Source organism: Dipodomys spectabilis, unplaced genomic scaffold (genome assembly GCF_019054845.1).
Source record: "Dipodomys spectabilis isolate Male_0828 unplaced genomic scaffold, ASM1905484v1 ptg000018l, whole genome shotgun sequence".
NCBI classification, from domain to species: Eukaryota; Metazoa; Chordata; class Mammalia; order Rodentia; family Heteromyidae; genus Dipodomys; species Dipodomys spectabilis.
Window position 1 is genome coordinate 2,407,171 of NW_024870695.1, and position 17,830 is coordinate 2,425,000.

The 17,830-nt window shown below is 45.8% G+C and overlaps 1 protein-coding gene across 3 annotated transcripts in view; it reads left to right on the forward strand.

Moving 5' to 3' along the window:
• The first annotated feature begins 784 nt into the window (after positions 1 to 784).
• LOC122103295 (myosin phosphatase Rho interacting protein) overlaps positions 785 to 17,830 on the forward strand; it is a 144,621-nt gene continuing 127,575 nt past the window's right edge. The window contains exon 1 of one of the 3 annotated variants that reach the window (XM_042673833.1): positions 785 to 1,023. In XM_042673833.1, coding sequence (XP_042529767.1) covers positions 901 to 1,023 — 123 coding nt within the window. In that variant the 5' untranslated portion in view covers positions 785 to 900. The remainder of the gene's footprint in view (positions 1,024 to 17,830) is intronic. The other 2 variants (XM_042673835.1, XM_042673834.1) reach the window with 2 other exon arrangements.

Below are 17,830 nucleotides of genomic sequence, written 5' to 3' on the forward strand. Positions count from 1 at the left end.
ACATACAGTGGGGATGATCGTGGAAAGGTTGTGGAATGTTTAATAAGTGTACGGAGCACTTGGAAAGGCACCTAGCTAGTTAGCAATAAACCGTGGACTACGACGATCAGGTCTGACACACAGTAGGTACTAAATGAATGTGTTCCATCCGGGTGCGAAGGCTGGGCACCGGAGAGAAGGCCACACTGGAAGCAAGGGGCTTGCGGAGAGTCCCCCGCTAAAGGTCCGCTCTGCTCCTCCTCCTCAGCAGTTCCCTGCCGGTCCTGCAGCTGTCAGGGCCCTGGGCCTCGGCGCCAGTCCACCAAACCTGAACGTCCCATTCCGACGCCCCCACCTTCCCCCGCCAGCACAAGTTACCTTGCGCTCGGTTGCTCTTGGCCCCGCCCCCGGCGTCCATTGGTCCAGAGGTTTCTTTGTTAGCGGTATATAGCAGCTTCCATTGGCTAATGGCGCTGCCGGTCACACGTGTGACCCGCCCCACCCCGCCCCGCGCCGCCCCGCCCCGTGTGCGCGCGGCGCCCCGCTCCCATTTGCAGCGGCCGCGGGCGCCCAGGGAAGCAGCGGCGACGGTTGCACGACCAGCGGGCTGGCGGCCACCGGCGCCTAGGAGGCGGCCGCGGCGGAGGCATCGGGCCGAGGCCGCTTCCATGGGCCCGTGGCGGCAGGGGGGCGGCGGCGGCGGTGGCGGTGCGGGCGAGCGAGGGGTGGCGCGCGCGCTGTGAGGCCGCGGCGAGCAGGCGGCGCCCGGCGAACCCGCGGAGAGGCCGGGCCGGGCCGGGCCGGGCCTGAGGCGGCCGTCTGGAGATGCGGCGGCGGCCGCGCTGAGCCCCTAGGCTCCTGGAGCGCGCCGGGCCGGGCCGTACCACCGCCGCCAGCGTCGCGGCCGCCGCCGCGCCAACCATGTCGGCGGCCAAGGAGAATCCGTGCAGGAAATTCCAGGCCAACATCTTTAACAAGAGCAAGTGTCAGAACTGCTTCAAGCCGCGCGAGTCGCATCTGCTCAACGACGAGGACCTGACGCAGGTGAGCGGCGCGGGGAGTGGGGTGTGGGGCGGGGGGGGAGAGGGCGGGCGCGCGGGGGCCGCGGAGCCCGGAGACCCCCGGGGCCTGCGGGGCGGGCCCTGGAGCGCCACCGGGAAAAATTAAAAAAAAAAAAAAAAATGGAGCAGGAAAAATGCGTGTGTGCTGGGGGCTGGGGCTGGGGGCTGGGGGCGGGAAGAGTATTGATAGAGTCGGGACAAAGGGAAAATCCTCAAGTATGCCGAAAAATAACATCCTTTCTCATTCTCATGGCTCTGTGTGATTCATGCTTTTTGGGTGACTCAAAGAAAAAAAAAAAGGCCTGTTTTCTCTTGGTAGAAACAAAGCACTTGGGGATTGTTTGCCGTTTGGCAGCCCCCCCCCCCCCCCCCCCTTTCTGGACTCTTGTCTTGGAACTGGACTCAGACTTATCCACCGGAGAGTAGTTTGGGATTGGCTTTTGACAAGATGGGAAGTGGGCTTCCATCTTGTGGAACCCAGCTTGTCCCCTCTTTCTAAGTCATTGTCACCACGGGGAGAGCGGGGTGCGGGCGGGGACGGGATGCTGGATAGAGGTGGAGGGTCTTCAAGTCTGGGGAAGAGGTTCTTGCTATTGAACTTAAGCCTGAGAGATTTTTGTGGAGAGGAGAGCTGGGGTCTATCTTCCTCCCTACCTTGTTCTCCCAGGTATCGGTTTTGTAGCCCAGGAGTTCAAGAAACCTGTGGGTCCTGGGGAAAGTTGGTTCACGCCTGTTGGCTTCATTTGCCAATTGAGAGGACTTTGGAATAGGTAGTAGCCCCCCACCTTGCATCGGAGTTACAGACATCAGGAACAGAGTGGTGGCTTGGCTCCACTCTGGAGTGATTTAGGAGATGGAGGACGGTGTGAGTACAAGGCCCCCAAGGTTTGGCCTCAGTCTTCTTTGGACTCTGTGAACCCCTGCTCTGGTTGCTCTCCACACCCCTGGTGTTGAGGAATCTGTGCTTTATTTGTCCCTCTACCCTAGTCTCTATCTTCTCTTGAGCTTGCTTCCCTGTAATGCACAAGGCTAGGGAGCTCCCTTTACATTCCAGTCCATGGTGACCTAGTTGTTGCCACTCCTTTCAGAAAAGAACCCCTTAGACACAAAACATTGCTTTGAAGTGTTCTTGCCTCGCTGTTTTTAATGCCATTTTAAGTGCAGACAGTGTTTGACTGTTTACAGGCAGATTGGAGTAGGGTGGTAGGGCAGAGGTTATGGCCTAGGACATGATGCTTTTCTCTGAGATCTGTTTTCCAGCAGCCAGGAAATGAACAAGAAGCTTAATCAAACTCTCTAGGCCTTAAAGTCATAGTTGGTGGGGACACCAAGGGCCTTAGTGACAGGCTGGGGTGTACAAGGTATCCTGGTGAGCAGTAGAGGTAGATTTTTTTAAGTAAGAAAGATATGCTTCTCTTCTTTCATATGGATGAGATGTTCTGGGAAGAAGTTTCTGGGGTGACTTGCTTGTCACTTTCAGTGGTGTGACCTTGAACAAGTCCCTTTACCTCTGTGTGTTTTTGTATCTGTAAATTAGTAAAAGTAATTCCTGGCTCACTTCCATGGAGCTGTTGGGAAAAGCAACGAATGATATTTTATCAGACTTTTTCCTCTTACAGTTTAGCAAATCACCCACAGAATAGTCAACTTTGATTTTTAAAAGTTTCTGGGCTTGGCAAAGACTGTTTTGAGAGGGACTTATGAGTTTCCTGGTTATTCTAAGTAACTGCCCAAATTGGTAAATCAGGCATATAAGCCACCTAAGGTCTGTTTTCTGATTCTTAAGCTTAGATAAACTAGAGTGGAATTTGTTTGAGCCAAACTATTAACATTAAAAATTGTTGATTATTAATTGAATTCCAGGGGAGAGGCAATTTAAAGTACTGTACTTTTGCACTGTATTCAGAGTTGAGTTGTGGGTGTTGAAACAGGCCTGAGACCTCCAGGGCACAACTGGAATGGTTATTTCTGAAATGAAGAGTAGGGTTATTTGTATGAGGAGAGATTAGCCCCATCTTCTACCTCCAGGGATCTTTCAGGAAGAAACTGCTCTTGAAAGGAGAGAAGGGAGACTAGCTCCTGCCAACAGCCTTCACTGCTGCTCTCTGCATCCGGCCCTCCCCCCAGCCTCTTGCTCTCATCCTTCTGGCTCCATTAGAAAACCTCAGCCAATCCGTTCCCATCAGTCTCCCCCCAAACCTCTGCTTCCTGCTGCCCCTCCTGCCCTGAGCTTATTTTAGACTGTCCAGGCTGGAAGATACATCATCGATCATGAAGGCCACCCCCTCTTTAATAGGCGAGGACACTGAGCCCAGGGAGGCGGAGACAGCTTTTGCTCTTGGGATGTCATCTTCCCAGGGGCGGACATTCCTTAGAGGGCTCTGATTTGAACTTTATTTCCTCAGCTGTGGGTTTTGTTTGTTTGTTTTTCCCTTAGAGAGGTACAGAAACCTCTTCCAGGGCCTGTATTGTGGCATCAGACCTGGAAAGAACTTAGAGATCAGCCAGTCTAACCACTTCCTTTTACCGGTGAGAAGACTAAATCCTGGAGAAGGGAAGCAGTTTGGCTAATAAAAGGGCATAGCTGGGGCTTTTAAGCCCTGTTCTCTTCCCTGACTCTATTGAGTATCTACAGTGGCTGTCCTGAGATCACATTAGAAAAGGGAGGTCAAGGGTGGTTGTGTTGCAGAAGGTGTTGGTTTAGAATTCCTTGTTTTCTCTCATGGGAATTAGGCATGATCTGGGATACATAATGATAGGTGTCATCCTTATCTTCCCCTCTTGCAGTCCTGCACCTCTGTTTCCAGGGTAGCATTTCCTTTGCTTCAGTCCTCTAGTGTATTTCTCTGTATTGGACTAAAATAAATAAATCTATGAATTATTTACCTGAGCTGTGTATATGCTTTGAAGTTTGTTTTTCCCTGTGGAACAATATGACTGAGGTCTTGTTTCGTTTCCTGGTATTATACACAAAAACATAAAGCATTTTGCATATACCATTAGAATATACTGTAGTTTAACCTATTCCCTTACCAATAGACATCAAGGTTACTGATCAATTTTTCTGTTACAAATAGTGAATGCTTTAGTGAACAGCTTTGTAATGTTTTTTGGTCGTATGGTGTGTGCGTGCGTGCATAAATGCAAGTATTTCTTTGAGGGCAGATACCTAAAAATAGAATAACTGGATTGACATCAAGCCCATTACATTTTTTTTTTAAACAGATACCACTAAATTGCCTTCCAAAAAAGGCTATGTCATAACATTTCCAGGACTGGATATTATCAAATTTTTGTTGTTGTTGCTGTTATTTTGTGTGTGTGTGTCCCAGTATTGGGACTTGAACTCAGGACCTGAAAGTTGAAAGTTGTCCCTTAGCTTTTTTTGCACATGGCTGGTATTCTAACACTTGACCTACAGCTCCACTTGTGGCTTTTTGGTGGTTAGAGAGATATCTCATGGACTTTCCTTCCTGGACTGGCTTCGAACCATGATTTTCAGATTTCAGCCTCCTAAGTAGTAGTTTAGGATTACAGGCATGAGCCGCTGGCACCCAGCCAAATAATTTAAGTAATTTTTAGCAAGGTTAGCCTCTCCGTAATATTTATGGAGTATTTAAAAAAATTTGTTTTGTGCATTGCATATTTGTATTTGTCCATTTTTGTTTAGGGTTATTCCCTGCTCTCATTGATTTGCAGGCACTTTCTGATTTTGTAATCTTCCTATAAAAGGAAAGATGGTAAATATTTTAAGCTTTCCTAGGCCATATGATCTCTGAGAGGACTGTGCAACTTTGTTGTCATGGTGTAAAATGTCCTGTAGACAATACACTAATGAGTATTGCTGTGTCCCTTGTTTTTCCTTTTTTCTTTTTTGTTGGTTGTGGGGCTTGAACTCAGGGTCTGGGTCCTGTCCCTGAGCCTCTTTGTATTCAAGGTTAGAGCTCTACCACTTGAGCTACAGTGCCACTTTTGGGTTTCAGTGGTTAGAGATAACAGTCTCACGGGGGTACTTTTCTGCCCGGCTGTCTTTGAACTGTGGTCCTCAGACCTCAGCCTCCTGAGTAACTAGGGTTATAAACATGATCCACAATAAAACTTTATAAGACAAAGTTGTCAGGTTTGGGCCCATGAACCATAGTTTGCAGTGAAATGAGATTGGGACTGATTTCTTCTGAGCTCTCACTCCTAGACTGATTGTGCCCAGATGATATCCTGCTACCATTACTGCTGGGGTCAAAGAGTGGAATCTCTGACTTAGAAGTGGGCTAGGACTAGGTCCCTGTAAAGCATTTCATGAGGGTTCCCTTTCTCTAGGGCACAGGAGCCATGAGGAAATGTCATCACATTCTTTCTTAGAAGATTTGTAACTTATTTGTGGGTTGGTATATAGATAATGTATCAAAAATCCCAGAGGCACAAAATCCTGAAATGGATATCAGGGGTGTGCAAGAATGCTCAGTGTCATTAGTTATCAGGAAAATGCAAATCAAAACCACAGTAAGAAAAGTGGAGCTGTGGCTCAAAGTGGTACAGCACTAGCCTTGAGCAAAACAGCTTAGGGACAGCGCCCAGGCCCTGAGTTCAAGCCCCATGACTGACAACAACAACAAAAACCATAGAGAGATACTATTTCATACTCATAAGGATGACTAACAACAGAATTTAACAAGTGAAGATGTTAAGAAATCAGAACCTTCATGCCTTGTTGGTGGGACTAAGATAGTGTAGCCACTGTAGAATACATTTCCACAGTTCTTCAAGAAGGTAAATGGACACAATAATTCTGTGTCAGCAAATAATTCCACTCTGAGGTATTTGCCAAAAAGAATTCAAACACTTATATGTGGATGCTCACAACAGCACTCTTTACTGTAGCCCAAAGGCGGCAGTAATCCAGAAGCCTATCAGTAGATGAGTGGATATACAGTTTGTGGTTGTATCCATTAAATGGAGTATCTTGGAGAGTTACTATAGCGTGGCTGTACTTAGAGATGTGATGCCAAGTGAAAGAACCACACAGAGAAGGTCACATAGTGCATGATTCCTTCCATGTGAAATTTCTACAACAGGTAAACCAGTAGAAGTACAGAGCAGGTCAGTAATTGCTATATTGGGGGAAGGGTGCTAAGGGATGATGTTAATGGGATTGGGGTTCTATTTTGAGGGTGATGAAATGTTTTGGAACTAGATGGAAGTGTTGGTTGCACAACATTGTGAAATGCTACTGAATTGTTCATTTAAAGTGGTTAATTTCATGTTCTGTGAATTTTACCTCAGGTAGTTTTACCTTGGAATGTACAAGAATCACACCCTATATATCCCATACCCAAAATGGCATCTGAAGTGAATATCTGATTTTTTCTAGAATGTGTACCAGGAATAGGAAAACTTTTTTTCTTTTTTTTTTAAAGGAATATAAAACTTTATTGACTACTGTTCACCATTATTTACAATAAAGTAAACAATATACAGTTGGGTAACATTCTGATTACTACAAAGTTGTTTCTCTGGCTTTTGTGGAATCGGCAACCCAGTACTAAAAAAAATTGAGCTTACATGTAAGGAATGAGTTGGGGTAAAGAAAAAGCATACAGGTCAATAATTATAAAATTTTGATCATTTAGGCCAGCAAGTCCTAAATAGTCGAAATCCCTAACCAGTTGATTTTACATTTCCATGAGCTGAGACTTAGATCATGACCCATGAACTTTTAGTATACAGATTCCAATATTCTGTTAAGGAATGCTCACTACAGAAACTTTTAATGAAAGCAAATCAAAATTTGTCTTAGTTTTCTCATCTGGGTGAGGGAAGTTGTTGGTAGCGATTTTTTTCCTTTCAAGAAGTTTTGCAAACCTACTGCATTTGTGTATCTATGGCAGAGGCAGGAGGACCTAAAGTTTGAGGCTGGCCTGGCTACCTAGTAAGTTCAAGGCCAGCCTGAGCTGCCTAGTGACCCTGTCTCAAAAAACAACAAAAAACTAAAACAAGGGCCAGGGATGTAACTCAGTGATACATCATTTATCTACATATGCAAGGCTCTGGGTCTGATGCCCAATACCTCTAAACAAGCAAAATCTCCAAATGGAAAACTTTTTTCTTAAAGGGCCAGATAATAAATATTTTAGGTATTATAGCAAACAGATAAAATCCAGCCATTTATATAGGCACTTATATAATCCTTTAAAAATGTAAAAGGGTGCTAGGCAAGATAGCACATGCCTATAATCCTAGCTCATGGATGGTTGAGGCTGGAAGATTAAGCAATTGGGACTAGCCTGGGCTGCAAAGTGAGACCCTTGCTCAAAAATATGATAAAAATCAGGCTGGGAATGTGGCTTAGTGGTAGAGTGCTTGCCTAGCATGCATGAAGCTCTGGGTTAGGTTCCTCAGTACCACATACACAGAAAAAGCTGGAAGTGGTGCTGTGATTCAAGTGGTAGAGTGATAGCTTTGAGTAAAAGAAGCTCAGGGACAGTGCCCAGGCCCTGAGTTCAAGCCCAGGACTGGCAAAAAACAAAAACAGACATTCTTAGAAACTGAACGTCGATGGTTCACACCTGTAATCCTAGCTACTCAGGAGGCTGGCATCTGAGGATCACAGTTTGAAGCCAGCCTGGACAGGAAAGTCTATGAGACTCCAATTAAACAACAAAAAGCTGGAAATGGAGCTGTGGCTCAAGGGATAGAATGCTAGTCTTGAGCTTTAGCAAAAAAAAAAAAATCTCAGGGGCAATGACCAGGCCCAGACTTCAAGCTCCAAGACTGGTACCAGAAAAAAAGCAAGAACAACAGAAAAACAAAAACCATTTTTGGTTTCAAGTCTTAAAAATCATATAGTGGCCAAGTGCTAGTGGCTCACACCTATAATCCTAGCTACTCAGGAGACTGAGATCTGAGAATCATGGTTCGAAGCCAGCCTGGGCAAGAAAGTCCGTGGGACTCTTATCTCCAATTAATTACCAAAAAACCCACAGAAGTGGAGTTGTGGCTCAAGTGATAGAACACTAGCCTTGTGCAAAAAAAGCTCAGGGGACAGTGCCTAGGCCTGAGTTCAAGCCTTAGGACTGGCACTCTCCTCAAAAAACCCCCAGACCCTCCAGAATCCCCAAGATGGTGGACTAGATTTGGCTATAAGACATTAGACTCGCTCTGTCCAAATGAGCTATAATGGAAGGTACATATGTAGTTTAAAATTTTGTAGTTGCTCCATTAAAACGTAAAGTAGGAGAACTTATTTATTATTTAGTGCTGGCCTGAGGTTTTAACTCAGGGTGTGGGCACTATTCTTGAGCTTTGTGTGTGTGTGTGTGTAAGCAAAGCTAGTGCTCCAACACTTGAGTTACACCTCTACTTCCAGCTTTTTGTTAGTTAACTGGAAATAGAGTCTCACAGACTTCCCTACCCTGGCTGGCTTTGAACCATGATCTTCAGATCTCAGCCTTCTGAGTACGGAGCTAGGATTACAAGCATGAGCCACCAATACCCAGTTTATTATATTCAGAATACTGTAATTTCAACATGTAAAGAAGTAATGATGTTCATATTTTTCCTTATGACCCTGATTCAGATCAGATCAGAGAGCCACTGACATGTTGGTACCTACTGTGCTAGTCACAGTTGGGGCCTCCAAATCAGGCCTTCCTGGTGGAGGTATGATGAAGGCTCTGCAGTTGGAGGGTTCTGGCATTGCTGGTTTTCTTGTACCTACTACTCCTTCCCTTGCTCTTAGTGTCACTTTGCCAACTGTGTGTGTGTGTGTGTGTGTGTGTGTGTGTGTGTGTGTGTGTTGGAATTGGGGCTTGAACTCAGAGTCTCATGCCACTCAGCTTTTTCTACTCAGCTGCTTCTCATGATTTGTATTCTATGACTTGAGCCATATTTACAGTCCAGCTTTTTGTTGGTTAATTGAAGTCTCAGTAACTTCTCTGCCCAGATGGTCTCTAAACTGAGATCCTCAGATCTTAGCCTTTTGAATAGCTATTTGCATGAACCATTGGTGCCTAGCTTGAGGGTTCTAAGTGACTATCTTCTTTGAATTCCTTTGGGTATATTTGGGAAGATATCCTTAAACTATGATCCCTATGCCCATTCACAGCAGGGTTAGGATTCAGCAACAGAAAAGTGGAAAGTTCTGACCAGGGTCCAGTGGGGTTGTCTCTGGGACTTGTCCTGTGGGGAATGAATTTGTGTGACTGGCCAGGGTATATTACTGTTCACAATGACCCCTATTACATATGTGACCATGGCTGCAGCTGTACCTTATGTAGCTTTTGGCTCTGTGTGTCTTCACCCAGTGTTTGGCATTTGTGGCACTGGTCTATTACCGAGCTTTTCCTTTCAGAGTTCTCTTCTTATTTATTTTCATGTAATTTCTGGGGCTTGACCTCAGGTCCTAGGCATTGTCCCTGGGTGTTTTTGCTCAAGGTTAGTGCTCTACTATTTGAGCCAAAGCTCCACTTCTGGCTTTTTGGTGATTAGAGATAAGAGTCCCACAGACTTTCCTGCCTGGGCTGGCTTCCAACCATGATCCTCAGATCTACTTTAGTAGCTAGGATTACAGGCATGAGCCATCAACGCTCAGCTAGAGATTCTTTCTTGATATCCAAGGTCTCAGCCCTGTGCTTGTCACACACATTTGCTGGATAATTCATGAAGGTAACTTAGGGTCTCCCACCTGTAAAGTAGGGACCTGCCTTCTGTTCACAGGAAGAGTGTGGTGTGCCATGGTAGGCCTCAAGCTCCCAAATGATGATTAATATTCTGGGAAACATGCTGGCAGCCTCTCCTGTGGCAAGGAGTCTTGCTTGGGCCATGATGTGACTTCTAAGATCCTGGTGCTATTAAGCTGAAATTAAGAAATTTGACTTCAGTGTTCATCTTTAAACTTATTTTCAAATGCCAGTTAGTCTCAAAGAGAGGAGCACTTTGCAGTCAAATTGGGGACCACATCCTGCTTCCACTGCTGCTGCTGCAGTGAGAAGCAATAGTAGACTTGCAGGAGCTCTGGGTTCTAATTTGGAGCAATTGACCTCAGAACCCTTGAACCCCAATCCTCAGATCTCATCTTCCTGAGTAGCTAGGGTTACAAGTGTGAGCCTCCAGTGCCTGACTAAATCCTAGAGTCTTTTACTGAGATCTACAGAAATGCTATTTATGGTGCTGGAAAAAAAAAAAAAGGCAGGGTTCTAGCTCATGGGGGGACCTCAGATCCTACCTGAGGGTTAAGGGCAGGTTTAAAAACTCTGCCCCAGATTTTATGCTTGCTCTGATTTAATCAGTCAGAGTTGTGTTACAGACTGTCCTGGAATGGAATCACCACTGCCTTGTTCCTTCACTTCCATAGTCCTATCACTTCCTTTGGAGCAAGAGAACCCAGTGGGTTGATTTGCTGGCATTTGGTCTGTGGGTGCTGGAACTGGAGTCTTCCAAACCACTCACTGGTTTTCTCAGTCAGGGTCATCTGAGTTCACATGAAACCACAGTCTGGATCTTGCTTGGAGCCTGTAACTCTTCAGGCTCTAGCATTTCCTGGGCCCAGCTTGGCGGTTGCATGCTGCACTGGATGGTGGCTTGGAGCGGGAGCTGGTTTATATGCATGGATGGGCCTGTAACACTCTTCTGAGCCTTTACCTATTGAGTCAAAATGTCAGATCTGTGATCTCGCAAAGGTTTCTGCAAGGTGACCAGCAGGGCCAGTGGCATCATAGCTCGCTGGCAGAGAAAGGAACATTGTGTTTCAGAGTGATTGAGCTACCCACCCAAGTCACCAAGCTACTCCACAATGAGACTGATAAAACCATTGTAGTTCTGAATTTGTTCCTCCTCTTAGAATGGACTCTGACTTGTAAACTGTTTTTGTCTAGCGTAGGGATAGGTGGAGATGGGTAGAGAGCTGGTATCCTGTAGAATACATCGTAGTGGTTTAATGACCGTCTAGTCTTACTCTGGAAGTAGCGGCCTGCATGGGTTGTCCCCTGTTAAGCAGGAGAAGAATTGTCAGAACAGATGGATGAGACCCAGGATTCAGCAAACTGCCTAGGTCACAGGAAGGCCAGCATGGGTTTTTCCACAGTTCTGTTTGGTTTCCCTGCCCTGATAAGTGTTAACCTTTGCTATCAGGAACAGGGCATTGTCCTAATTTGGACTCCTTAGTTCTGGGGTGGGTTGGGCAGGTGGGTGGTGGCAGCAGTGGTGTTGGGGGATAGTACTGGATAGTGCCCAATTCCCAAGCCCTTACCTCTCCTGAGTCACAGGGAGCTCCATATTCCCCATAAAGACCACTGGCCTGTGGTAATGACCACACCTTTGGCATAGTCCTGAATAGGAAGCACTATTTTTCCCCTAAAAGAGGAATTCAAAATCAGGAAATAGCCATGTCCTTGATCCTGCAGGCTCTGAAGCACTGGCTTTAACAGACCTGTGAGGCTCTGTGGTATATACTCTGCATGTGATTTCTTACCTCCTTCTGGTACTTCCTGTAGCAGAAGGTGCCATGGGAACGGGTCAGCTGCTAAATAGCTACAACTGAGAGAAAGTGGCCACATCTTCAGGGTCTCCTAGTTTACACTCAGAGCCTTATTGACCAGAAAGAGGGGGCCATTTTGGATGTAAGAGATGAAGGGTCAGGGTTGTATACCTGACTTCTGCTTGGGGATGTTCTCTAACCTAGAAATCTGATAGTCCTACTTTTCATTTCAGTGTTCCATATAAGGCGGCTGGAATAGTAGTGAGCAGGGGCTTTCACAGCATTTTCCATGTGGATAGAGCTTCATCTAAAAACAAGGTTCCTGGGGATCAATGAGAGGTGCATGCCCAGCCCTCTGGGCCACAGGAAAGATTAAGCTTGTTTAACTCTATGGTGGGAGCTCAGTAAATATGCCTTCACAAATATGGAACTTGCATGCAGGATGCAGGTCCTGCCCTCAGGAAACATCATTTAGTCCAGTCTGTCTGCTCTTTGTTGGTTTGTTTGCCTTTTAAGTTTTTTATTTTCTTTTTTCTTCAGTACTGAGGTTTGAACTCCAGGCCTTATACTTACCAGGTTGGTTCTTTATCACTTGAGCTATGCCTCTGGAATTTTTTTTTTTTTAATCACAGGACTCAGAATGCCCTCACTTATACTCATAATCTTCCTGTCTCTGCCTCTCAAGGATTACAGGTGTATGCCATCATGTCTGGCTCATCTTCTCTTAATTGTTCTTCCTGGTCAGGCTCTGGACCTGCAGAGAACAGCTATTGTCTGTCTTGTCCATCCTGGAAGTAAACAGAAGACTGAAGTTAAAGAGACCTCAGAGGGTTTGGGCTCTAAACTGAAGCTATACTTAAGAAAACGTGCTCAGAGGACCTGCTGTTGTGTTTTTGTGAAGAGATGGCCCTCCAACCCTGTTCTGTCTATCCCCATCTCACCAGACATAAACCTCAGGCCCAGGTGATCTCTTCTGCTCAGCTGCTCTGCATTTCTAGCACCATCCTCACATGAATGCTACAGGGATTGAAAGGGCTGTGGTCAATCTGCTTGTGTGGATTTGTTTTTCAGAACTAACTATAAGTGTAAGATAAACATAAATATAAGTTTTTAGATTTTTTTAGAGGGTAGGAAGCAAATGGGCCAGAGGCCAGCAGCTGAGATCTAATCCGAGTCTATGATCCCTCTTCAATCTACCATACTGCAGCACAGTCCACTTGGCCTTTCTGCCTGGAGCCTGGGGAGCTTGGGTTTCCTCTTCCTGGGGAACTTGGCTTCCTGTGGCATGGAGGTCTTCCTGAACTAAAATTGCAGGGGTGGTTGGCTTTCTCTGGGATTGCTTATTGTGCTCTTCGTAGTATTTATAGCTAACAGAAGGGCCAGGCCATGTTAACTTGATTAGTCACAGCCACTTAGCAGGTAGAGAGATAGGCGTATTGAGTGGGAAAAGCGAGTCTGTCTTAGAAGCCCAGACCTAGGAGGCCTCCTCAGCTGGGCAAATGCTGACCCTACTAGGGGTCAGGCTTTCTGGCTGCATATGCTGGGAAGGGTAGGGCTGGAGGCTGGGATCTGGGCTACCCTTGTTTAGACTTCCTGTCTCTCTTCCTCCTTCCCATCACAATCTCCTGCCCTGCCTGTTTCTTAATGGGAAGGGCAGCTTTTTGTGGAAACCAGTCATGACTCTTCCTGCAAAGCTGTTTCTCCAGAAGGTTGTCCCCACGCATTCTCCAGCATTCCTTCCTCTGCCATGGATGGCGTCATATTCCAAAAATTCTGCGGCCATGGGCACTTTGTCAAGACCAAACAGTGAAGAGACTTTTTAAAAATCCCTCTCCCTCCCAAGCTGCTGGAGTCTGAGGAGGAGCCCCAAGAGGGGCTGCCCTTCCAGGGCCTTTGTGTGGGTAGAGCAGAGTGGAGGAGGAGCATGGCCATAGCTGCTAGTGCCAGTGAGTCAGGAAGCTGCTTTGGGGCTAATTTGAAGTAATTGCACTTATAGCACATTCATGATATTGGGAAATCACCACCATGCTCTAGTTGCAAACACTTTCTATACCCCAAAAGAATATCTCACAACTGTTAAGCAGTCATACTCTATACTCTCATCCCCAGGCCTGGGATACTGTGACTCTGCTTTCTATTTCTATGGATTGCCTACTCTAGAAACTTCATCCAAATAGAATCAAGCAATATGCAACTCTTTGGCTTCTTTCAACATAATAGTTACAGGGCTTACCCACATTGTAGCACGTAATAGAATTTTATTATTTTTTTATGGCTGAATAATATTCCTTTGTGTGAATATACCACATTTTGTTTCTCTATTCCCTACTTGATAGATATCTGAATTGTTTTTATGTTTTGGAAAATGTGAATAGTGTTGCCGTGAACATTAATGTATAAGTTTTTGTTGGAAAATCTTTCAGTTCTTTTGAATGGAGACCTGAGGGTGGAATTGGTGCTCTGTGACATTTCTGCCAGTAACCTGAGTTTGAACCAGCCCCTGGAACTAGATGTTGTGGACCCCTCATGACACTGCTGAGTGTTCCTTACTTAGAGAACTCTAGGGAGGACTCTTGTGGTCCTCTTAGGTTGCAAGCATTGTGTGAGTTATAAGGGGCTGGCACAGGGGCTATGCAGCATTCAGGGTGGCCCAGTCAATTTGAGGTTGCTGCTTCCTCTCCTCCCTGTTTGTCTAACCTGAAGATCTGAGTTGCAGAAAAGATCAACCAACCTTAGGATTTGATGAGACCAAAACCAAGGGATATGTAGTACTTGAAAAAAAGTCCAGAGAGTCACTTGAATGAAAGGTGCCTGGGACATGCTGGGGAGGGGCCCTTGGTGTCCTGTATAGCATCCAGAGGATCTTGGGATTGGCTGAAGGTAAAGGGCTTCTCTTCCCTGTTTGCTATGATATTACCAGTTTTCAAACTTTTATTTCTTTGGTAGTAGAACTTTGCCCCTTGAAACAAAACATGTATAATATAAGTTTCTAGGGTGAAGGGGATAGTTATGGGTCCACCTATAAAGACTACCCTACCACCAGCTACCAGGAAAGCACAATCTCCAAGGGGCTTCACAGCCTGAAAAACAAATTTGCTGCAATTAAGATCAATACCTTATGTACACAATTAAAAATCTAGTATAAGCCAGTGTCAGTGGCTCACACCTGTAATTCTAGCTACTCAAGAGGCTGAGATCTGAGGATCACAGTTCAAAAGCAGCTAGGCAGGAAAGTCCGTGAGACTCTTATTTCCAATTAACCACCAAAATGCTGGAAGTAGAACTGTGGCTCAAAATGGTAGTGTGCTAGTGTTGAACAGAAAAACTGAGGGACAGTACCTAGGACCTGAGGTCAAGCCCCAGGACCAGTGCACGCATGTGTGCGTGCTCACACACATACACACACATATACACTATCTAGTATAATTCTGAATACTATAATGAATGCTTATGAAAGAACATTGATGGCATTATTGGAGTATCCTTTGGTGATGTTCTGATGGTGATCATTCCACCAAAGGTCACCTGAACTAATGGAAGTAGGAGCTGAAGCCCAGGCAGTGAGCCCAGCAATGCCATTTGAAGGACGGTTGAGTGGTTCCAGAAAACTTAAGATGGGAGTTCATTTCAGTATGTCCCTTGCTTCTACTCTCTTGACCCTCAAAAGTGATTCCTGAGGCACAGTTGAGGTGCTTTGTTTTTGTTAGTTGTTCTTAGTCTCGCTGGTGGGGGTAGGCAGGACTCACTGGTGAACAGGTGTTGCCCACTGCCAAGCCTCTTTCCTGACCTCCCCAAAGCAGAGACAGAGAGTAGGGAGAGGGAGGCCGTCCTGTCCATTGGTGTCTGGGAATCTGTTTCACTTACAGTTGGACTGTAGATAGCACAGCTGCCTGGAGCATGTATGGGTAAGCATGGCTTTTAAGGCAGTGTTGGCAGTACTGTCCAGTTGAAAGGACAGAGAGTTGGAAAGATGCTGAATGAAAGCCAAGAGATGGTTGTAAAAGCAGTGAAATGTAGTGAGGGAGGTATTTTGGCCTAGTGGGTGTGTTACTGGCTAGGTCAGTACTTCTCATCTCAAACTTTGGTTTTGGTTCCTCTTCCTACTTGTTATGGATGCTCTTACAGAATTTTTGTTTGTGTGAGTATGCCCATTGGTACTGTTTGTGTTAGAACTGGAAACTCAGACATTTTAAGGTATTTATGAAGTCATTAAAAATAATTAACCAAGCCAGGCACTGGTGGCTCACACCTGTAATCCTTGGTACTCAGGAGATCTGAGGACCACAGTTCAAAGTCAGCCTAGGCAGAAAAGACCATGAGGCTCTTATCTCCAATCAACCACCAGAAAACCTGAAGTGGAGCTGTGGTCTCAAAAGTGGTAGAGTATTAGCTTTGAGCACATGCATGTGTGCGGGCACACAAACACACACACACACACACACACACACACACGCACACACACACACACTTTTCAGCTAGTCGTGGGGCTTGAACTCAGGGCCTTGGCGTTCTCCCTGAACTTTTTTGTTCAAGGCCATCACTCTACCATTGTTTGAAGATTTTATGCCTGGAAAGGGTGGCAGTTTGACTCCCACCAGGAAGGATCTGATTGTAGTGCTTACAGAGACTGGGGCAGCATCTGAGGGAGGTGGCAGATTGGTATAAGCACACAAATAGTGACAGCAGTGATTTTGGACAGATGTTTGCTGGAGCTACTGGCAGGCTCTAGGCTGACCCATAGTTCTTGCATGCTTTGGGGGACTCTAGGAAGTCTGAAGCACTAGTGAGGTCCATGGTACTTGGGAAAGACTCTGAAAATAGGCAGAAATCAGAGGCATGGGGAGGAAAGTGTCTTTGCCAGCTTGCCCTGGGGCTCAGGCAAGGAGGGTTCAAAAATGCCTGGCATGACTCTAGATCAAAGTGGGAACAAGACTTTCAAGTAGTTGAGACAAGTTTCAGGACTCCTGGACTGGTGGGCAGGTTCTCCTCCAAGCTCTGTTACTCCTTAGCTTTTGCAGCCAGAAGGCCAGCCTGACCTCATTCTGCCTCCCTACTTATTCCTGGGGGCAGGGAGTGTCTAGTGATTTCCAGGACCACATCCCAGTCCTTGGCCTGGAGCTTAATGTTTGTGCACAAGGTTTGGTATGGTGGGATGCTGGGTACAGTGCCTTGGCTCAGAGTGAGTTTGGAGTTTTTACTCTAAAAGTGATTATCAAATCTTGCACCCTGTAAGCATGTGGATAGAAGGGAAATCAAAGGGTGTTTTGAGGCTCTTGGGGAACTAATTCATGTGGCATAATTGGATGGAATTAACCAATTTTCTTGAAGAAAACAACTACCTTCTGAGTCTGCCTTGGGAAAATTGCCTTTTTTCTGTGGAATTAAGAATTTCCTTTAGCCTGGCGCCAGTGGCTCACACCTGTAATCCTAACTACCCAGGAGGCTGAGATCTGAGGATCACGGTTCAAAGCCAGTCTGGACAGGAAAGTCCATGAGACTCTTATGTCCAATAAACCACTAGAAAACCAGAAGTGGCACTGTGGCTCAAGTGGTAGAGCACTTGCCTTGAGCTGGAGAGTACAGGGACAGTGCCCAAGCCCCACGACTGACCAAAAAAAAAAAAGAAGTTCCTTAACTAGGTCCTGCCTCTTGGATTTGGTGACCAGAAAAGAATTTTGATGTTTTCAATGCAAAATGAGTCAGTTATCTTTTTACTTGGATCTTCAAGTTGTACCATAATTTCTTTTTCTTTCTTTCTCTCTCTTTCTTTCTCTCTTTCTCTTCTTCCTCCTCCTCCTCTTCCTCCCCCTCTCCTCCTCCTCCTCCCCTTCTCCCCTCCTCCTTCTTCTTTTCACAGTTTTGCTAAGTTGATATGGCTGGCCTCTTAACTTGCAATCCTCTCTCATCAGTCTTCCAAGTACTGAGATTTCAGTCACCATCATGCTCCAAATGATGTGGTGGTGTTTTTTGTTTTTTTTTTTTTAAATGGCATCTATTAGAGAAAATGTTTTTCTTGCTGCATTTTTCTCTTACCACATCTCCTTTCCTAGAAACCTTGGAGAAAGGTCCGGATAGGTTTCCTTGGAGAGATATGAGCCCAAGCTTGGTCTGTAAGACTAGAGTGCTTAACCTGTGCTGTCCACAGGGAAATTGCTTCTCAAGAACCTTCCTCTCTTTTCTGTATTACTCTCTTCTGCTTATTTGCTCCTAAGAACTAATTGTTCAGGTCTGTGTAGATATTTCCCTCTTTGGTCTCTCTTTTTTTTTTTTTGGGTCTGGTCGTGGGGCTTGAACTCTGGGCCTGGGCACTGTCCCTCAG